We start from the raw sequence: 23,973 nt of genomic DNA, 5'->3' as shown, positions 1-23,973 counted from the left end.
CAATAATTTTCTTATTTTTACACTATGATATATTCCTCGTTAGTTCATTCTAAATAATAGATTAAAGATTGTTATGCTGTGGTATTTTACAGATTCCAGTATTATTTTGTTGTAAAGTATTATGGCATGTGATTTTTTCTACCTTCTTGCTCACTCCTTGGTCTTCCTTGTCATATAAAGGAGTTAAGAGCATTTTTGTAGCCAAATGATCATAATTTCAGTTTGCTGGCAGATGCCAGCAGATCAGGGTATAAGTGAGTGGTCATATCATGTACATTTATGAATTATGCCAAATAATTAATTGGTTGATTAACTCTATATAGTCTCATAAAAACTGATACACTTTATATGGATAAGGGTGCTTCTAGCTAAATAAATTTTAATGAAAATAAAAAAGGAAAAGAAATTCTTTTGATAATAAATAAGTAAATTTATTATATAGCAAATTTATTTTAAAAATTATAAAATATTTACTACAATTTATGTAAATATTGTAAATTTTGATAATCTGAATCCTTAGTTTACATTTTTAGGTTTGACTGAGGTTCATTGCCTGAGATAATCAGAAATTGTAATAGTATATAAGGTAAAATGAAATGAAGCACCAAAACCATGCTTTGTTCTCAGTGTACTTTCCTTCTACATTTTTGGGGATTCTTCTACTTTTACATTTATTTTATTGTCCTCATAAAATTTAAAATAATGTTTGCCTGATGATGTTTACATAAATTATAGAGGTAATTGTACATTTGTCTTATTATTAGAGGTCTTATCTTTATGTATGTAATATTTATTATACACAAAAATCAAGTTTTGTATTATGAAAAAGGTCACTCACTAATATATTATTATTATTTATTAATAATAATATAAATAATATCATTAAAATTTATTTACATAAAAATAACAGAAATAATTTGAAAAAAAATTATTAAATAATATTTTTACATTAAATTTAAAAATAGTTTTCATTAACCTTTTTAATGCTACTTTATATATCAGAATATTATGGAAAAATATAGAAATTTTTTTAAATATTGTGCCTCATAATAAATAATCTTGCTACACTAAAAATTAATGTCATTAAATAGTTTATTTCCATGAAGGGTTTAGTATTTAAATTGAATTCTAAGTTTGTATTAGCTATTTTAAAATTATTATTGTAAAAATTCTTATTTTAAAATTGTTATTGATGTGTCAACAAAAAAAACTTTCTGGATTTTGTGACAAACAATAGAAAAATATTTTAATACCACTGAATAGAGAAGAAAAAGTTATTAGTGATATTTCTCTCCAGTTGTAAATTTGAAAGTTATTGTTACCCTTATGGCTTACTTCTTTTCTTACCAAAAGAAAACAATAAAAAATAAATCAATAATGAGTTTATCCAATTATAAAATTAGCTTAAATTCAATCCAACTTGAGTAGAAAAGCTGATCGAGATATATTAATCAGGGAAGGTTGATTAAAATAGAGAGAGGATTAGAAAATGCAAAAAAAAAAATTGTCACCTATTCAAAAACCTGTACCTCTTGCTGGAATTTCCAAGAAATTTCTAAACACAGTGTACTGTATCTATCCTTCATTGTCATCCGTACTTAGACCTGTACCTCACAGTGAATTTATTTCAGGTTCCTGAAAACTTGTTTCATGAAAAACAGTGAACATGGAAGAAGACAATCATGTTCAGACTTTGAATTACAAACCAGTGAGCTACATTTTATATCACAAAATGAGCTAAATAACTTGGTAAGAGATTTAAACTAATCAAAAAATCAAGCTGAACTTTTACGGTCAAGATTACAAGGTTGGAATTTACTCAAAATAAAATACAAAAATCTCAGGTTAACAAAGCCAATAGAAGACCTTTTCCATACTTTACTGAAGAAAATTACTTCTTTTACTGAACAAATATTGATAAGCTTATGTTTATTAGGGCAAGTTCATGAACCTAAGGAGTGGCACCTTTTCATTGTTACCTCAAGTATAATTTAAAAGCAGATCTGCTGCACAATAGAATTAAATATCTTTCTGTAATAGTTTCATAGTTTCATATGGAATTAATATGAGAGTAAGGTATGATATTATGAAAATTTTATTGAAAAAGTAAATTACAAAAAGCATAGCTGGAAAATGTGTAGAAATTTAAAAGTAATAGCTCTTTTGTTAGGCATGTAATAGGATAAAACAAGCCTGTTATTTTATTTGTGAATAGGAGCTGAGCTAGGGATCAGCATTATGTAGTAAAACAATGGAAGAAATGTGAGAACTTAACCGCTGTTGAAAAAACATTATTCATGAGCCTCTAGTTGAATGAGAAAAAATATTTTTTCTATTCCTTCTCATCTACTACATCAACTACTCCTTCACATCAAACTGGAATTAATAATTTTTTTTTAAAAACCATGAAGGACAGTTATGGATTGTTGTAGGTAAAGCTGAATTCCCAAAAGTAAATGAAGAAAAATTAAAAAAACTGATTTTTGTTGGCCCACAAACAAAGGAACTGGTCAGAGATGAATTTTTTAATTCTGTGTTGACCAATGTAGAACTCACTGTTCGAACAGTGTTTAAAGACACTTGTAAAAATCCTCTGGGTAACCATAACTATAAAATTTTCAGTATATTGTAAGTAAACCTCGGAGCAATAAGTGCTGAACATTGTGAACATTTTCACAAACACATTTTTAGTGCTTGAAAACCATTAAAAAGGCAAATGGAGTGTTTATATATTCAAGTCCAACAGTAATTAGCTTACTAGCTAATTACTGAATAATTACTTGAATTTGAGATGTACCTGAGGCTCCTTACAAACGGAAAGCATTGCTTAAAAAATGTTTATTTAAGTACTAGCGGACCCGACAGACGTTGTCCTGATGCGGCATTATTCTGTAATAAATGCACACACATAAATATAAGTAACTTAAGTTAAAATTAGCAGGAATGTGTTCTAAATTTCATTAAAATGACTATTAGTATGATATTATCAGTTTGTGATTGTTGTATTATTGTAATGGGTTTATTGATTAATTATGTGTAGTATGGTTAATATTTATTTTCACTAAATATTGAGATGTCCGATGAAAATTGAATTAAAAAATCGAAACGTCGTAAAATTAATAATTAGTGTAATTAATAAATTTTCATCCACATTACTACTAATTTTCACTTAACATCATTCTAAAAAAGTACCTCCTACATATTTTTTTTTTATTTAATAATTTTGATGTTTCATAACTATGTAACAGCTTAATTAAACAATTAATAAAAATAAATAAAGCACTGTAAAAAAGCAACGTAGTTAAAATTTTAGTAGAAAGTTTTATCATTTTTCTCATTCTTTATTTTAACATCTATTTTACCAAATTTTAGATAATTGTAAATTAAATATAATTTTAGAAAACTTTTTATAAAATTAATCAGCTAAAACATTATAAATTCAATTTTTTAAATATACTTTAAACTATATTATAAGTAACTTATATTTTTTATTTTCAAAGAGCCGTTCAATACTTCATGTTGCATAGAATCAAATGAGAACTGACAATTTAAATTTGTAGGTTAAGTTGATTGTTATTGAATGCACGTGTATACATCATTAAAATTCATGAAAAATCATGTAAAATATTCACTTCAATACTGCACCTTACAAATTTGCACAATGTACATTTTTTAATTAAACTTTAAAACTTTATTTCAATAAATAATAATATAATATAATATTCTCAATAAGCACACAATTCTAGCAGACTCGGCAATGCTTCGCTATTGCTAGATCTGAGTATACATATAGATTAAATGAACACAATTGAAAGTTTCATAAAACCTTAAAAAACTGAACATTACGGAACTTAACAAAATTTAACCTTACCTTTTATAAAAGTCAGAATGTAAATAAATCCAAATGGTAAAACAACAGCACTACCTATCGGATTTAATTCACACCACTCTCTAATCACAGTACCCGGTGGAAAATAACTTTTTAAAGAAAAGAGATATAGGCTGTAAAATCATCATAGTCAATACTGAACATTAAGAAACTTACAAAACATTACGCAACTTCATAAAATTTAACCTTTTACTTTATAAAAGTCAGAATGTAAATAAATCCAATTTTTAAAACAGCACTACCTATCGGATTTAATTCAAACTATTCTCTAAATACGAATTTTAATGTAAGAAGAACACTAAGCTACGACGCAAGTAACTGATATGCGAAAAAGCAACAAAATAAAAAAAATTCCTAAAATCCGATCGCAGCACCAGCTACCGGGTTTGACTGATAAACCAAAAATTAAAAAAAAAACTTCTAAAACGCGATCGCAGCTCTGCCTACCGGACCCACACGCTGCCTACCAGACCTAATTGTGGACCTTAACCATCCCAAGATCAACAACACATAAATAAATTAAAAAAACATTTTCACTTCAATATTGTACCTTAAAAATTTGCACAATGTATATTTTTTAATTACACTTTAAAACGTTATTTCAATAAATAATAATATAATATTTCTCAATACTCGCACAATTCTAAATGCGATCGCAGTGCTGCCTACTTGTTACTTAATCAGTTGTGATTTTGATTACATTGGCAACGGCCATACGGGTTCTTTGTGATTGGTCGTTGTGTTTGACAGCGGCCATCTTGCATTGATCTGATTGGTTTTCCTTTGTTTACATTTCCATCTGATTTATTAGCCTCTTATTTATTAAAAAACTGTTTTCTCACGATTTTTTGTAACACAATAATAACACAAAATTATGAAATATTTTTCTCAATTTGATCGCAGCACCAACTGTCGGGACAAACTAAAATTAAAATAGAATATTATTGAAAATTCGATACTGCGATGGTAGTGCAGTCTGCCGGATCCAATGTAAAACATTCCAAAATCAACAACTACTTATAAATAAAAAATTAATTAAAAAAACATTTTCCAGTGGACCAAATTGTGAATCTAAATCATTCTCGAATTCCCTTGTACACACACATAAAATTTCATCGAAATCAGTCCAGCCGTTTAGGAGGAGTTCACTTTCATACACACGCACACAAGAAATATATATATATATATATATATATAAAGATATGACATCCCATAACATTAATTATATTTAATTTTAGAGACCTTTAATTTGCTTTTTCTGTTAAACTGATGGTGATAAAAAGATTCTGTAGATATATAATCTACCCCCCCCCCCCCAAAAATAGTGCAGAGAAAGGTATCACACTTAAAAACAACATTAAAAAAGTTCTATTTTGTATATCAGTGATTTGATGTTCTGAAGTTGTGCACCTTTTACTTTTAATTTTTATGTTCAGACTTGGTACAGTAAAATTACTCAATTTCTTGTAACCTAGATCTGATATTTCTGACTACTGATACATCCATAAAGATGTAAACCCATTTTGACCATGACAACAATAAATATAAATGTTACTTCAAATGAAGACCTTAAACCTTATATGGTAGTCAACCTTCCAACAAGTTAGCAGAAGTTAGTCTGTGGAAAGTTCAGTATGGATAACATAATGGAAGAAGACAATCATGTTCAGGCTTTGAATTACAAAGTCTGGAAACATCAGTATTCAGACTTTACCTGGAAAGGTCAGTATTCTCTTCAAACCTGTATGGATTGAACATAAATTAATATTTTGTTGGTTTAATTTCTTGAATATTTATGAGGAGATCTGTTAATGGCCACTTAAATAATATGTATTAGTTTAGTTGTTAAAAATGACCTCTCTTGAGCACTTTCCTTATCCAAGACTGAATTTTTTCACAAGTCTTTTAACCAGCTTCTCAGTTGTGCTTTTCATTGGAGCTTCCTTTATAAATTTTTCAGAAAATTTTCTGTAACTGAACTCTCTTAAATAGTCTTAGCATAATTTTTTGTTTATTCCAAAATTGTTAACCACATTCTAAACATACAGTTACTCTAGAAGAGGTAGACTTAGTTCAGTGACCAGTACTCAGCACCGAGTAGTAATACTGAACACATTGGTCAGCTTCTTTAAATTGTTTTAGTGATGGATGTCTTTTCAGTTCTACAGTTAATTAATTATTTAATTTGTGTATCTACTTTTATAATTTTTTTTTTATTCTATTGTCTTAAGATTTTATTTTCTCTCTTGTTATGAAATAGTTTATTTAAAAAAATTAAAACGCTATATAAAGACTTCATAAATAAAATATGTAATTAACTATATATGTCTGCATTTTATGAGTATTTAGTATTGAATTGCTACACTTTTATCACTATAGACACTATGATAATTTTTATTTGAAAGGAATAAAAAATGTGCATGATACGCTTATGAATTTGAATACCTTTGTATTCAAATGTGTCGCAAAATTTAACGCAAAAAATATATGAAACCCTATCAATTATAAAAAAATAAGAAATAGAAACAAAAAAAAAAAAAAAAAAACAAACCCACTAAATACACAAATCAATTATTTAAGACACAAAAAAGGATTAAAGAAAACAGAAAAAAAATAAATTTTAACATAAGGTCAATCTATCTAAATAATCTCTTCTAGAATTACGAATTAAAAAAACCAATAAAGAAAGTCAAAAAACAAAAAAAAAAATGTTTCATTATTTTAATTTAATTAAAATATTAATTGTACACTGATTTTCAGTGTACAATTCATTGTAGATTTTAGATAATGTTATTTTGTCAGCAGTGGTTGGAGAAGACCTACTAAACAAAAATTAATTCTACAGCTTTTTTAAAGCAGTATAGTCTCAATATCATTGAGGATTTATAAAAGCATTGAAAGAAAAAATTATAAATTGAAAATTGTTTCTTCATCAGTCATTTGATTTGCTTTATCCACATCATCATCCTCTTTATAAAGGTTTCCCATCCAAACCTTTAATTTCAATATATCTCTGACATCTTGCTTACTACATACAATTCTCTCCATCACTTTGGATAAAATGCTTGTCAGAGAGGTAGGGCAGTAGCTTGAGGCTTCCTTTGTGTTTACCTATTGGTATTACAGTGTCTTCTGATCTCACCAAAGGGAAAACTTGTGAGTAGGATAGACTATTACAAATACACAATAGGTGTTGTAGTGCCGAATTAGGAAGATGTGAGAGCATACTGAAACGAATGTTGTCAGGTCCAGGGGAGGTATCGTATGAGTTTTTAAGTTCATGTGACAACAAAATGGCTTTACAGACACTTATATGAACTTATCACTTCCAATAACTTCCAGCAGTCATCTGATTATTTAAATACACATGTGTAAGTAAATGATTATGGAACAACTATATACAAATTTAATGATATGATGGAAATTCTTATCTATTCAACTCTCATATTTATCAAATGAAATTTGTGAATTTTAAAAACTCTTTATAAATTAAAACATGATTAAATACGCCAAAAAACAATTCTTTATCTGATGTACAGGGAAATGAGACCATGATAGATTGCTACATTTAATTTGTTATCTTTCATTCTTAGAATCTTCCAAAAACTTCCATAAAATTTATTCCTAATTTACAAGAAATTTCTCTTAAAACTTTAATCTAGATTTGTAAGTCTTGTTCAAAGTAAATATAAGTAAGCTACAACATAAAGATGTTGTTAAATACTTGCAGAAAAATTCTGACAGTCAACTATAGAAAAATCCAGTGAATGAAAATCATTAGTCTTGAATAATTGTGTATTTCTGTAGAAGAGAAATGTTTCTGTTAAGCTTGTTACTATCAAAGGTCTTAGAAATTTTCTTGAAATTTTTTCATTTAAAAAGATAACATAGAATAGATATTCCATACAGAGTTTAAATGTAAGAGTGAATTTATCCACACTTAATTAGTTTTTAATCAATCTTTAATCCTTTGTATAGTACTCAATTAGTATAAAGTTTTTCTAATAAGTATTAATTAAATATTTTTACTCATTATATAATATATATTTTTTTAAATTAATGAAAATTGCCAATAATGAGTTCAGAGGTAAAGTATTCTACAAAACAGTAAAAAGTATAATTCCATCAAGAAAAAATGAATTTTTTTGGAAAATTTAGCCTTGAAATTTTCCAATTTAGAGTTGTGTCTATTTGACAGAAGTACTTTTTCCACTTGCTTAGGCCAGTTTGTTATTTTAATTATGGTTGTACGTTGTCCAATTTAAGTATATTCCAGTGTATTTTTTAAATACAGCAGGTTTAACCAATTTTCAGTGGGTCTTCCTTTTATTTATGTATTTTTAATATACACTTGTTTTTTTATATCACATAATTATTATGTTTCACTTTATTTGTATTTATTTTAAGGCAACTTACTCTGATCAGCAATTGCATGGAAATGCACTGTCATCTTTATAAGAGTTTATTTTTCTTTCTCTTTTAGTGACTAAAGACAGTATTAATTATTATCCTGATGCTCTGAAGCTGTTACGTGTTATATCATCCCGAACTGAAAATTTTGCTTGTCTTATGCTTGAAAAATATTCTATTATGGATGCTGTTATGCAGATCCTTGCTGGGTAATGTATTCTGTATATTGATCTAAATTAATTATTTTTTCCTTCTTTTAATATACAAGGTAAGTCAATTATTATCCGCAATTTAGTTATATTTTTGTTTTATGTTGGTAGTACTGTAGTGTTGTGTAGATGACGCATGCGTGGTTTAATTGTTATGTCTGTGTAGGTTTGATGCTGCTAGGTTAGTTCCATTATCGCTGCCCTGCCGTTAACCATGGCTGCTCCACTTTCTGTTCATGGCTGCACCAAAGAAGAGCAATGTTCAGCGATCTGTTTTTTGTGGTCGGAAGGTGTATCAGGGGCTGAAATTCATCGAAGACTTTCGGTACAGTACAGGAGCAGTGTGTTGCCGCAATGAAGTGTCTACGAACGGATTGAAAAACAGTCGCACAAGTGTTACGCACGATGAAGGAGCCAGACGACCATTTACCGCCATAAATGAGGAAAATATTGAGCATGCACGTGACATGGTTTTCTTAGACAGACGAGTAACTATCGATGAAGTGGCACATCATCTGCAAATTAGTCACGGTTCTGCTTATGAAATCATCCACAACAGACTTGGGTTTCATAAAGTCTGTACAAGGTGGGTCCCAAAACAACTCACACAGTCGCATAAACAAATGCACTTGGACATCTGCCAAAAACATTTGGATCTCTATGGTAACAAACGGGACATCTTCTTAGACAGAATCATCACTGGTGACAAAACACGGATCCACCATTACGAGCCGGAGAGTAAATGGCAGAGTATGGAATAGAAACATCCAAATTCACCCTGCAAAAAAAGTTCAAGACCCAACCATCCACAGGAAAACTGATGCTTATGGTTTTTTGAGACTCAAAGGCCCAATACTGGAACATTATGAGAAAAGGGGCACGACAATAAACAATGCGCGTTACAGTGAGATGCTTACTGCCAAGCTGAAGCCTGCAATTCGAAGCAAACGCCAAGGACTGCTGTCGAAAGGTGTTGTGTTGTTCCACAACAATGCTCATCCCCATACTGCTGCCCACACTGCTGAAACGCTCCAGAAACTCAACTTTGAAGTACTGGCTCATCCTTCGTATAGTCCTGATCTTACCCCTTCTGACTACCACTTGTTTGGTCCACTCAAGGGGCCGTCAATTTACCTCAGATGAAACGGTGAAAGAAGCAGTGCATTCCTGGCTCGCAGCTCAACCAAAAACCTTCTTTTATGAGGGAATCAGGAAGCTTGTGCAATGATGGACCAAGTGCGTTGAAATACAAGTGGACTATGTTGAAAAATGATGTACTTGTAAGTTTCCTATTTGTATTGCAATAAAATTTATAACTACATTGCGGATAATAATTGACTTCCCCTCGTACATATATACGAGGTCAGTAAATTAAGTAATTAGACTGGTTCAGAAAAACCTTTTAATTACAATCCCATTTTACATGGACTCTATCACCTTTGAAATAGTTCCCTTGGGAAGCCACGCAACACTTCAAACAGTTTTCCCACTCTTCATGGCAGTGTTGGAACTCAGAAAGCAGAATATCCTTCAGATGGACGGTTACTTTTTTTTATGTTTTCTACTGTTCTAAAGTGGTGTCCTTAAGGTATTTTTTTTTAATTCGGGAACAGGAAAAGTCACAGAAACTCAAGTCAGATGAATAAGGTAGTTGAAGAACTACAGGCATGTTTTTCTTTGCCAAAAACAAATTAATTGAGAGTGCAGTTGACAAGGTGTATTGTCATGATGCAGCATCCAGTTGTCTTTGATTGCTGTTCTCACACGGGCAACTCTTTTCCGCAGTCTTTCAAGAATTTCTCATTAAACATATTGATTTACAGTTTGTTCTGCAGGCAAAAACTCCTTATGGACAATGCTATTACTATCAAAGAAACAAATTAGCGTGGTTTTAATTTTTTATTTGCTCATTTTTATTTTTTGGGCTGTGGTGAGTTTGAAGTGTGCCACTTCTTGCTCTGACGTTTTTTTTCTGGATCGTACTCAAATATCCAAGCTTCTTTACCAGTAATAACATTTTTTTAGAAAATGAGGATCACTTCCAATTCACCCTAGAAGATTGCGGTACACATCCACCCTGTTGTTTTTCTGTTCAACAGTGAGGTTTTTTGGAACCAATTTTGCAGAAACCTTTTCATGTCCAAAAGTTTTTTCATGTCAAAATTTGATATACTGTAGTATGGTTCACATTCAAATGTTCTGCAATCATTCTGACAGTTAATCACCGCTCATACCGTATCAAGTCTCTGATTCCCTCAACATTATTGTCACAAAATAGTAAAATAGACAGTAAAATAAAGGACATTATGATAAGAATCATTGAATCGCTATTAGAGAAGTTGTTGAAGAGCTGATAATATCTTAGGCTCATGTGGAACAGTTATGACCAACATTTTGGATATGAAATGAGTAACAGCAAAATTTGTTCCAAAATACTTTAACTTTCAACGTAAGTGACATTGCAGAACAATTTTAGTTGATATCACTGATGACTCAGAATTACTCAAACATGTTATAATAGGTGACAAGATATGGGTATACAGTTATGATATTGAAATGAAGGTTGATCATCCTAATGGAAACTTCCTAAAGAACCAAAACCAAGAGAAGTACGCCAAGTTCAGTTGAATGTTAAGGTTCTTTTTATTGTTTTTTTTCTTATTACAATTATGTCACATATTATGAATTCTTACTACAAGGTTACAGGTTATTATGTCATATATTATAAATTCTTACTACAAGGTTAGGTCAATATTCAGTATTATTTAGCAGTTTTACACAGTTTACTTTAGGTAATTCAAAGAAAATGATCACAAATGCTGGCAAACAGTTCTTGGATTTTGGATCACAATAATGCTTTATTTCACACTTTACCAATTATTCATAATTAATTAGGTAAAAATAATACCATATTGATGCTGCAGCCTCTGTATTCTCCTAACATTCTGCAGTTTTTTTCTTATTCCCACTGATAAGAGAACATTAAAAGGGTGATTTGTGACAATAGATGAAATAAAGAAAGGATGTTCAAGTGAACTTAATGCTATACATAAATATGCTTTCCAGAAATGTTCCGAGGATCAAAAGAAATGCTGGGATAAATGTGTCACAATCTTTGGGGACTACTTGAAAGAGACAGTTAATATTGAAAATTAACTAAAATCATTTTTGATAAAAAGTAAAAAAGCTGTTAATTTTTTTGTCAAGCCATCATATATAATATATGTAATATGTTTAGTTTATTGTATTTACTTATGATTATAAAAACAAACCGGTTTTTTAATTTTTTTTTTTTTTTGTCTTCAGTCATTTGACTGGTTTGATGCAGCTCTCCAAGATTCCCTATCTAGTGCTAGTCGTTTCATTTCAGTATACCCTCTACATCCTACATCCCCAACAATTTGTTTTACATACTCCAAACGTGGCCTGCCTACACAATTTTTCCCTTCTACCTGTCCTTCCAATATTAAAGCGACTATTCCAGGATGCCTTAGTATGTGGCCTATAAGTCTGTCTCTTCTTTTAACTATATTTTTCCAAATGCTTCTTTCTTCATCTATTTGCCGCAATACCTCTTCATTTGTCACTTTATCCACCCATCTGATTTTTAACATTCTCCTATAGCACCACATTTCAAAAGCTTCTAATCTTTTCTTCTCAGATACTCCGATTGTCCAAGTTTCACTTCCATATAAAGCGACACTCCAAACATACACTTTCAAAAATCTTTTCCTGACATTTAAATTAATTTTTGATGTAAACAAATTATATTTCTTACTGAAGGCTCGTTTAGCTTGTGCTATTCTGCATTTTATATCGCTCCTGCTTCGTCCATCTTTAGTAATTTTACTTCCCAAATAACAAAATTCTTCTACCTCCATAATCTTTACTCCTCCTATTTTCACATTCAGCGGTCCATCTTTGTTATTTCTACTACATTTCATTACTTTTGTTTTGTTTTTGTTTATTTTCATGCGATAGTTCTTGCGTAGGACTTCATCTATGCCGTTCATTGTTTCTTCTAAATCCTTTTTACTCTCGGCTAGAATTACTATATCATCAGCAAATCGTAGCATCTTTATCTTTTCACCTTGTACTGTTACTCCGAATCTAAATTGTTCTTTAACATCATTAACTGCTAGTTCCATGTAAAGATTAAAAAGTAACGGAGATAGGGAACATCCTTGTCGGACTCCCTTTCTTATTAGGGCTTCTTTCTTATGTTCTTCAATTGTTATTGTTGCTGTTTGGTTCCTGTACATGTTAGCAATTGTTCTTCTATCTCTGTATTTGAACCCTAATTTTTTTAAAATGCTGAACATTTTATTCCAGTCTACGTTATCGAAAGCCTTTTCTAGGTCTATAAACGCCAAGTATGTTGGTTTGTTTTTCTTTAATCTTCCTTCTACTATTAATCTGAGGCCTAAAATTGCTTCCCTTGTCCCTATACTTTTCCTGAAACCAAATTGGTCTTCTCCTAACACTTCTTCCACTCTCCTCTCAATTCTTCTGTATAAAATTCTAGTTAAGATTTTTGATGCATGACTAGTTAAACTAATTGTTCTGTATTCTTCACATTTATCTGCCCCTGCTTTCTTTGGTATCATAACTATAACACTTTTTTTGAAGTCTGATGGAAATTCCCCATTTTCATAAATATTACACACCAGTTTGTATAATCTATCGATCGCTTCCTCACCTGCACTGCGCAGTAATTTTTTAATAATACTTATATATACAATTTGAGATGTTCATTTTTAATTTTTTGAACTGGTTAAAAATGTTTTAAATTACAAATTCTTGAACCGTAGTTCTAGAGTTCAAAATTAATATAATTCACATCAGATCTTATAAAATAGCTGATGGAACTAGAAATATCCTATTATGAAATAGGGGAGGCAGTGAAAGGATTAAGAAAACTTCTTACTTGAAGTAGAATTTTCCACAATAATAATTTTTAATAGCAAGCTACTTTTTTCATAATTTATACTGAGGATTCTGAAGTTACTAGAAACTGTCATTAATGTATCAATTAATTAGTATATAGAAATTAATTTTATCTCCCATCATTTTTTATTTTAAGTGATATTGGTTACTTCAGATGGTACATACTAAAAAATGTCAAGTCCATGAGATGAATTGCACCCACTGTTCTTAGCTTTGGTGATATATGGAAACTAGTTCACTGGCTGTCAGCATTTTAACTTACTTTCCTTTAATTCCCATGATGCCATTTGAATTGTTGCTGAATCATGAGGTTGTAAAGCTACAGTTTGCCTTCTTACACAAGAAGAACCTTTTTTATTGATTAATTGTTTTGATTTGACTCGTTCTTGACAGATTGAAATTAATATGTAAAATATATCTTATACAAACTGTATAGGTTACTTGGAACCAAAAGTTTTATTACTATTCAAGTTAGGTAAACAACTGGTTGAGTTGTAAATAATAATGTAGAATTTATAGTTGATAACCATCAACTAAATTTAAAACTATCTAACTATATATATATATTAAATTATCAACTAAATTTATAGTTGATAACTATCAATTATAAATTCTGCTCACTTCGTTTGGTAAAAACTAATTAGTAAAACTTTTCTTTAATCTCTCAGAGAGTAACATATAAAAATTGAGGGTATGAAGTAAGGCAATCTTCATAGCCAATCAGCTAGTCTCATTGACTATGTCAGTATTATTGTACTGAGTACAATCCACTGCTATTTTTAGTGTCTACCAATTGCAGCGTCAATGTACTTAAAAAGGTAATAATAATAATAATAATAATAATGAAGTTAAAGTTAATTTCGGTATACAGTAAAAAATTTTTACATTTAACTCTTTTAGTAGCTAAACAGCTTAGATTTATGTACATCCCAAGAAAGAACATGAGTGCAATTATAAGTACTCTAACAAAAAAAAAGAAGTTTTTTAAGTATATATTTGATTTGATTTATGTTTAATAAAGGTTATTGTTTCATAAAAAGAAATAAATAATAACACAGCTTAGGAATTAATTAATCAATTTATCAACAAAATAAAGAGAAGTAAAAAGAAATAGAAATTTACATCCTCAAGTGAAAACGAGATAAAAATATACAATATCAGTTTATTTATTATGAATTTCATTTTTATTCAAAAAGATTTAATGCTAGAAAGATGATAATTATACATTTATCTGTTTAGAGTGGAATTTAAATTGAGTAAATGACAATATTCCAACTTTATTAGTTTCATTTTTCCATTGGCTGCTTTCACTCTTTTCTATTGCTACTTTTGTTATTACAGAAATTATTTAGATGAATATTTTAACCTATTTTAATTTTTTTTTTCTCTTAACAGGGATACTAAAGAGAGACAGCCTGAAGCAATACGACTTATGCTGGAAAGTTTTTATATGTGGCAGACTTTATTAAATTATAACCTTGCAACTGATCACATCTCGTAAGTTTAAAAATTTGTTTAATATTTTCAATTTTTTAAACTGATTATTGTTGGTTGTTTCATGCTGTGCTTTTTGCAGCTAATTGGCTTTTTGCTGAGATAATATTTAAAGTATTTTGTAGAATTATGGGAGAATTATGTGATTGGGTGTTAAGATTTGAATGTTGACCGATATTTGAATTATTTAGTTCATTTGGAAAGTGTGCTTGACTTCATAGGTTTACTCATTAAGTAGATTTCTTATGCTTTAAATTAACAGAACAGCTTATAAAAGAAGTAAACTTTCTGTAATTTCTTTTTTCCTATACAAATTTCACTTCATTTCAAAACAGTTAAACCAATTTATAAAAAGGAATCCAGGGATAAAGGGGTCAAAAACTCAATGAGATAATCTAATTGCAAAAGACACTTTAGAAAAGTCATAGTCATCTTGACTTGGTGCAGTACAATGCCATTTCAATTCTTGTGAAATTCAATGTAACCGATCTCCATTTCTGTGAGTTGTCTGATGGAATTGATAGGAATTTCAGAATAATAACAGTAACATTAACTGTCAGTTCAACGAATTTAGGACCACAACATGACTTCTGGAATGTCCAGCTCAAACTTCACTTTTTAGATCATGTTGAGGTCTTTCACAGCAACCATAAGAGATCTCAGACAACCACAATCTTGTATTCTAAGAATTTTTATATTCAGACTAATAAATCCAAGTGTTGTCTATAATGAATGTAATATCAAGCACATCTTGTTAGTTTTGAAAAAACATTTTAAATGTAATCACTTTTGTTAATAATGAGAGAATATTCATTAGTAAACAAACTCGCAGTGTATGATGTAAAAAATTTTGTTTTTTTACCTATTCAGTTATTTCAACTATGAATTCACACAGTGTTTGCTATTAGATGGATTTCACAATATATGCATCTATTTTTTCAAGCTACATTTACTATACCCAAGTGTCAAACAAAAGATAAAATTGATATATTAGGATTCTTCATCTTTTATAACCATTTTGTTATCATAAAATAGATTATAACAACTAAATCCCTTTAACAAAAAAACGAAGAAGAAAAAAAATGAATATAAAATTACATTCATAAAATAATTTGGCTAAACTATTTGAATATAGCTCGTATCAACTCATCTGTTAGTTTACCTAATATATTTTACAAGTTCTTTGTGAAAGTCTGTACATGATTGCTTTACAGAATCTTTAGACAAAAATTCTAAAATTTGAAAACTATAGACATAGTTTTCAAGATAAATACCCTTTTTTGCATTTATCTTTAAAAGGGGTTGAAAGTTATTTATTAGTCAGTAAAAACAATATTTTCAATTCTGGATTAAGAGTCTGTGAAATAGATTTAAAATTATTGAAAGGAGACATTTAACTAATTTCTTTAGAAACAAAAACAACATTTTTAAAAAGTTACTTATCTGATTGTTATTAAATTCCTAATTTTAATTTTATTCAATGAAAATAAAGTCTATTGAGTTCTACTGTAGATAGATATTTCAAATATAAATTATTTTATAAATTTATTAACAAAAATGAAATGCTTTTCCTTCTGCAGTGTTCTTTTAAAATGTTTGATATATATTTAAGTATTTATCTTGATGTATTGAAAGTGGAATCTAACCTAGTTCTTCAGAAAAAAAGCTAATCTTCTTCACTGTCAAATATTGTAATCACTTAAATTCTGAATAAAATCCTTATATAATACTTTTTCACAAAAATTAAGAAGAAAATATTTTGTAAAGAGTATTCAGTAAATCAAGTTTTCTTGACTTCAACCATAGAGTCTAATCTTACTCTTATTTACCCTTTTCTGTATGTCTAGATCGATATCAGAGTAGAATATGGTCTGAATTCCTTATATTTCATTGCAATAAAAGTGGGTTTTAGAATTATCTGTTTTAACATTTTTGTTTATGTTACAAATTAAAAGAAAATTTTTTTAATGCTAAAATTTTCTGCTTAGTGTTATATCTTATCTATTTAATATATATATATAAATTTATTATATCTTTATAGAAAAACTTCAATACTTTGTGTTCAAAATACTTTCTCCACAAAGGCTGTCAATGTAGAGAAATAAGTAAACAGTAAATTAAAATTAATTTGTTTAAATAATTATATTCTGCAACGAGGATATAATTTGCTATTTATTAATATTATATATTTTTTTAATTTAAATGTTTTATAAAAAAAGAATAATAATTTATTTTATTTCTTAATACTTGTATATTTGTTTTATTCATTTTTATAATTATATTGAACTGTTTTTTTATTTTAGAGCTTTTATACCAGTAATATCACGATTATTGTGTGTTCACATTGAACATACAGGAATGGAGAGTTCTGTCGGTGACCAGGAGCATGCGGTTGCACTTCTTACAACAATGGCTACTGGGTTCAAAGTCAGCTATCACAGAACAAAATCGTTATTGCCACAAGTGGTGCAGGCTGCTCAGAAATGGACATCTCAGATAACAAATTTTAATTCAATCACAGTATGTCTTGTGATTTTGAATATTCTAAAATCTATACTTATAGTTTTATTTTTTGTTTATAAACTCCTCAGTAGTAGAAAGTAGGGTAGCTCCTCAGTAGTAGCTTAACTTTTTATGTATATGTGTTATGGTATAAGCCAAATTAATTCAGATTTTCTTTAATGGTTTGTTTATTTAACTTTTTTAATGGTTGTTTATGGAAAGCGATTCACCATTAAAGATGAATTGCTAAGAAATTCATAACTTACATTAAATTTATATACAACACAACTTTATTTAACAACTGTTAGATGCAATATAATTTATGATTAGTTATTTGTTTGCAAAGAATTTCACTGAAATATTTCCTTTCCAGACAGCATACCAGTACCAGAATAAAGTCAGAAATAGCCCACTTTATGTTGAGTTATGACTATTTTAGAATTCTGTATTACTAAAAAATATGTAAGTTGCTGTTGTCAGATTTTCAATGCAAGATAGAAACAAGATTTTGACATAACACATATTTCCTTCAAACCCTGTAATTCTACATCAAAATATTCTCTTTTATAAAGGTAAACACAGTATTTAAAAAAAAAGAATGGATTTATTTTATTATAAAGCTTATACTTTGTGAAGTAATTAGGACTAAGGATTTTACATGCTTTAAGATGTTATTTTAGAGATTTTTTACTGCATTTTCTTTTTTTACAACATTTTTACTTGTTAATCCAGTTGAATGTTTTGTTTAATTGTTTGTCCATCTTTTCTTAGAAAAGAATATCTTATTAAATGCCCACTTATTAAAATGCCAATTACTTTCATTTTTAGGCAAAAAAAACTTCCAAAGTAAAGTTTTAAAGAAGTATAAATTAATAGATACTGATGTTTTAGAAATATGAATGTTAAGGTTACATAATGAGTAGAATGTAGAAAATAGTTTTAAATGCATTGAGTTTTAATATGTTAAACGAGTTATTTTATTGCATTTGTGCTTAATAAATAATTATTAATTAATTATAATTTCCATATAAAGTATAATTTATATCAAATCTGATTTTATTGACAGTTATCTCCATTTGTTTTTCAGAGGTCAATGTGTAAATTGGTGGGAGCTGCTCTGACTTGTGTAGCTGTTGCTATAAATATTGAAGTAAGTTACAGTTATTGGACTTATTTTTAACAAAATTGATGTGTTTTTTTTTCAGCTATACAGACAGAATTTATATTTTTTATCTTTTTATCTAGCATCAATTGGCATGAGTACTGATAAGAACATGATTAATATTTCATTGTGTTCATAAAATAACTATACACTTGTCATACTTTAGTATGGCAATATATAACATCGACTTGGTTATTGAAGTTTCTCAAAAACTCTCACAAGTTGTTCATGTAAAATGTTGTTGATAAAATCATGAATAACAGTTTGAAGTTCCTGGAGGCTGTTTCCTCAATCAACATTACTTTTTACATAATCCCAGAAGTAAAAATCCAGTGAGCTTAAATCCAGAGAACGAAATGGCCACTATCTCCAAAAATCTCTTGCAGTAACTTCATGGATGCATGGCTGTATGTACAGTGAAACTTTCTAAGTTGGTAGCACCTAAGTGCTAAGTGAAATGGGAGAAACAATACTGAGATCTGAATTTAAGAGAGCATTAAAACATTTAAATGGCAGAAAGGCTCCTGGAATAGACGGAATACCTGTAGAATTACTGCGCAGTGCAGGTGAGGAAGCGATTGATAGATTATACAAACTGGTGTGTAATATTTATGAAAAAGGGGAATTTCCATCAGACTTCAAAAAAAGTGTTATAGTTATGATACCAAAGAAAGCAGGGGCAGATAAATGTGAAGAATATAGAACAATTAGTTTAACTAGTCATGCATCAAAAATCTTAACTAGAATTTTATACAGAAGAATTGAGAGGAGAGTGGAAGAAGTGTTAGGAGAAGACCAATTTGGTTTCAGAAAAAGTATAGGGACAAGGGAAGCAATTTTAGGCCTCAGATTAATAGTAGAAGGAAGATTAAAGAAAAACAAACCAACATACTTGGCGTTTATAGACCTAGAAAAGGCTTTCGATAACGTAGACTGGAATAAAATGTTCAGCATTTTAAAAAAATTAGGGTTCAAATACAGAGATAGAAGAACAATTGCTAACATGTACAGGAACCAAACAGCAACAATAACAATTGAAGAACATAAGAAAGAAGCCCTAATAAGAAAGGGAGTCCGACAAGGATGTTCCCTATCTCCGTTACTTTTTAATCTTTACATGGAACTAGCAGTTAATGATGTGAAAGAACAATTTAGATTCGGAGTAACAGTACACGGTGAAAAGATAAAGATGCTACGATTTGCTGATGATATAGTAATTCTAGCCGAGAGTAAAAAGGATTTAGAAGAAACAATGAACGGCATAGATGAAGTCCTACGCAAGAACTATCGCATGAAAATAAACAAGAACAAAACAAAAGTAATGAAATGTAGTAGAAATAACAAAGATGGACCACTGAATGTGAAAATAGTAGGAGAAAAGATTATGGAGGTAGAAGAATTTTGTTATTTGGGAAGTAAAATTACTAAAGATGGACGAAGCAGGAGCGATATAAAATGCAGAATAGCACAAGCTAAACGAGCCTTCAGTAAGAAATATAATTTGTTTACATCAAAAATTAATTTAAATGTCAGGAAAAGATTTTTGAAAGTGTATGTTTGGAGTGTCGCTTTATATGGAAGCGAAACTTGGACAATCGGAATATCTGAGAAGAAAAGATTAGAAGCTTTTGAAATGTGGTGCTATAGGAGAATGTTAAAAATCAGATGGGTGGATAAAGTGACAAATGAAGAGGTATTGCGGCAAATAGATGAAGAAAGAAGCATTTGGAAAAATATAGTTAAAAGAAGAGACAGACTTATAGGCCACATACTAAGGCATCCTGGAATAGTCGCTTTAATATTGGAAGGACAGGTAGAAGGGAAAAATTCTGTAGGCAGGCCACGTTTGGAGTATGTAAAACAAATTGTTGGGGATGTAGGATGTAGAGGGTATACTGAAATGATACGACTAGCACTAGATAGGGAATCTTGGAGAGCTGCATCAAACCAGTCAAATGACTGAAGACAAAAAAAAAAAAAAAAAAAAAAAAAAAAGCACCTAAGTTTTTCTTAAGTTATAGTAATTTATAAAATATATTTTATACTTATTTTAGTGTTAGCCTGCATGTCAAGAAAGTATTTTATTGTGTTTGTTTCTGAATTTGATGGTATCTTTGTAACAATTTTCAAATTTGAAAATTAAAGATAAAAATCTTTTATTGTTTTTAAACTTTAAATATTTAGCATATCAAAAGAAACATGTTTTTAGTGTTGGGTTCAATATTATTCTGAGTTTCTAGATCCAAAGTAGTTTTTGGAACAAATGATCACCAACCCTGTGGAAATATTTTAAATTTAAAAAGCTACATACCTCAGAAAATGATTACAGTGGTTTGAAAATGTACACTAAAATAGCAGTCATTGATCGATCCTGACTGTGAAGACGTACTGTTTACGAAGAGATAAGAATCTATAATGAATAGCAGATGTATCTCATTAGTTATATTGGTTCACTATGTCACGTACAACATACAGCATTGTTTTTGAAGCTTCTTATATTGCAGTTTGTAAAGGCTCTTTAAAATTCATAAAATGTTCTGTCAGGAATAAAACAATTATATACACTTATTTTTGTATGTTTTATTTTAAAACCATTAGGTAGGGGTAAGGCCCCAGATTTTGATGGAATAACGGTGGAGCTTCTTGTTCACTCAGTTGAGGTGAGTGAGAGAGTTGTCACACATGTATTTAATAAATTGTTGTTTGGAGGATACTTCCCTGTGTGTTGGAAGAAGAGGATTGTGAAATTGTTGTTTAAAGGAGGCGACAAGAATCCTGCTGTTAGTTCGTCATATAGGCCTCCGATGTTTCTTCCGGTTATTGGCAAGGTCTTTGAAAAGATTCTGTATCTGCACATAAATGATAAGTTAACCTCGCAAAGATTGTTGATGCAGAATCAGTACAGGTTTCACCCCAGAAAAGGTACGGAGGACTCTTCGTGTGATGAGTGTGGTAACAACTTGTGAGACAAAATATGTCCTGGGGATTTTCCTGTACATTTCTGAAGCATTTAATTATTTATGGTGACCTTCTGCTATTTACCAACTCCAAAAAAGAAAATGTACTGTAAGTGAATTGCAAGTTATGCAAAATTACTTCAGTGATCGGGATGTGCTGCTCCGCAAGGGCAGCCGTGAGGTTGGCAAGACACTGTCTAAGGGATGTTCCCAGGGCAGCGAGTTGGTATTGTGGGTGGTGGAGTTTGATTCTCTCCTGCGGCTGAGATTACCCAGCAGGTGTTGCATCGTGGCTTATGCTGACGATGAGCTCCTGCTGGTCGAAGGAAGCTCGCGGAGGGAGGTTGAACTCCGAGCCACTCAGGTTTGCAGAATACTTGAGCTGTGGGGTCATCAACACAAGATGACGTTTAGCCCAGGAACGACCACGATGATGCTCCTCAAAAACCGTTTGACAGTGAGTAGGCATGTCCGTGTTTCGATGGCAGGCCAGTGTATAAAGTATGTTCAGGTTCAAAAGTACCTCGGGGTGTTTCTTGATGAGAAACTGCAATTTAAGAAGTACCTTCAATAATCACAGAGAGGGCCTGCAATGCCTTCTTCGGTATTCGACATGTGGTCAATCCTGATTGGGGTCTTAACTTTAAGACCATGACCGTCCTATATAAAGCGTTTACGAGGCTATTATGCTATACATGGCACCTGTTTGGTTGGATAGGCTAAAATATAAAAGTTATCGGGAAATATTATTAAGAGCTCAATGCCTGATATTGTTAATGGCAACGGGTGGTTACCGTACCATTTCACTGAAGGCAGTCTTGGTGATTGCAGGCATGAAACCAGTAGACTTGATTGTGTCTGAGAAGCAACAACATGGTAATGCCTTGTGGCAGATCAGGTGGGATGAGACAGATGGTGGGCGTTATACGCATGATATCTCTCCAAATGTTGTTGGTTTGTGGGACACCTCTTAGGTGCACCCTAATAAATGTGTGACACAATTTCTTTCTGGCCATGGTGCTTTTAGGGACAGAAATTTGGTCTGGTAGATTCTGGGATATGTCCTCGGTGTGGATAATTCGACGACACCTACCATGTTCTTTATGAGTGCATTGGATCTCTATGTAAACTGGAGGAACCAGGCTGAATGGGCAATGGTGAACAGTTTTATAGTGTACTTAGCAAAGGAAAGGATTGCTGAAGGGATCTAGAGCTCTGCTTGTTGTTCTCTTTTATTCTATTTTTGTTGATGTCTTGTTTTATAAATTATGTTTTTGTTATTGTTCTTGTCCTTTGTTTTGTTTTGTTTCAATGTTACTGTGTTGTTATTGTTCCATGTAATATTTTTATGTTTCATATTGTATGTTAAACTCACTTTTACTTTCTATGGGTATGTAGTTCAATTCCTTTTTTTAGTTAGGTGTTTTCACTCCAGGTGTTTTCAGTTAGGTGAGTTCATTAATTAGTAGTACACCGATGGAAATGTCACTTGTGGTATTCGCATTGATGACATCCTGACTGAGGCGAACTGGAATATTTCAGAAGCCAAGGTTTCAAAAATGACCTCTGGTAAAGCCCATAAGGGCTCGGAATGGAGGATGTCTTCCCCTACAGGGTCAGGATGATAGCTTGTATATAGAGTAAAAATCACTAAGTTCCTGTTGGCAACCACTAGATTCTGTTACTCTAAGAATACTATGATATAACCAAAAATTATCAAGATACTTGTACATTAATTACTTACTATTGATTTCTTATCATTTTTCTTATAATTTGTTTCAGGCAGTGAATACCAGTATTGAAACAAAACTTGAACTGTATTTCCAAAGTTCATTATTCACTAAAGCAATTTCATTGGTCAGGTAAGACATTCTTATTATTTATTCTTATCATTGCCTCTGAACAAGACAATAAACTCCCCTAATCATAAGCAGGGTCTCTCTGTTGGTGTAATCAAGTCCTTTCTCATTTTACTTCAATTTTAATTATATATCTGAATAACTGAAAGAAATAAAAAAATCATTTTCTATCTGTAAACAAACTTTGTTAAATTAAAGCAATATTTCTAAGAAAAATAATGATTTGGTGGAATCAGAAACTAGATTATTAATTCAGATTTTTCCATAACTGTGATGTTTTAAATTGTACTTAACAAATGAAGTGCCATTTTATTCACTCTAAAATGCTTAAGATTTTATCTGATAACACTAATATTTATGGAAATATTAATTTATTAAAAATGAACTTCACTATTTTGAAATTTGAAAACATAAGTCCTGTGTATGTATTGAATTTTTAAGAATAACAATTTAAACTAATGTACTTAAACTTTTATTCTAATATAAATGTGTTTTTGAAACAAGAATTTTTATTAAAAACACAAATATATACTGATGGTAAACA

At 30.3% G+C, this 23,973-nt stretch overlaps 1 protein-coding gene across 2 annotated transcripts in view; it reads left to right on the top strand.

Annotated features, from left to right (window-relative positions):
- The window catches only part of LOC142318881 (RNA polymerase II-associated protein 1), a 97,690-nt gene that overhangs the window by 19,539 nt on the left and 54,178 nt on the right, over nucleotides 1–23,973 (top strand). For both annotated transcript variants that reach the window (XM_075355501.1, XM_075355502.1), the window contains 5 exons: nucleotides 8,373–8,508; nucleotides 14,851–14,952; nucleotides 17,253–17,469; nucleotides 18,539–18,601; nucleotides 23,353–23,432. In XM_075355501.1, coding sequence (XP_075211616.1) covers nucleotides 8,373–8,508; nucleotides 14,851–14,952; nucleotides 17,253–17,469; nucleotides 18,539–18,601; nucleotides 23,353–23,432 — 598 coding nt within the window. The remainder of the gene's footprint in view (nucleotides 1–8,372; nucleotides 8,509–14,850; nucleotides 14,953–17,252; nucleotides 17,470–18,538; nucleotides 18,602–23,352; nucleotides 23,433–23,973) is intronic.

This window comes from Lycorma delicatula, chromosome 2, assembly GCF_047948215.1.
Source record: "Lycorma delicatula isolate Av1 chromosome 2, ASM4794821v1, whole genome shotgun sequence".
NCBI classification, from domain to species: domain Eukaryota; kingdom Metazoa; phylum Arthropoda; class Insecta; order Hemiptera; family Fulgoridae; genus Lycorma; species Lycorma delicatula.
Note: the sequence above shows the minus strand (reverse complement) of the source record. Positions and strands in the feature narration are given on the sequence as shown.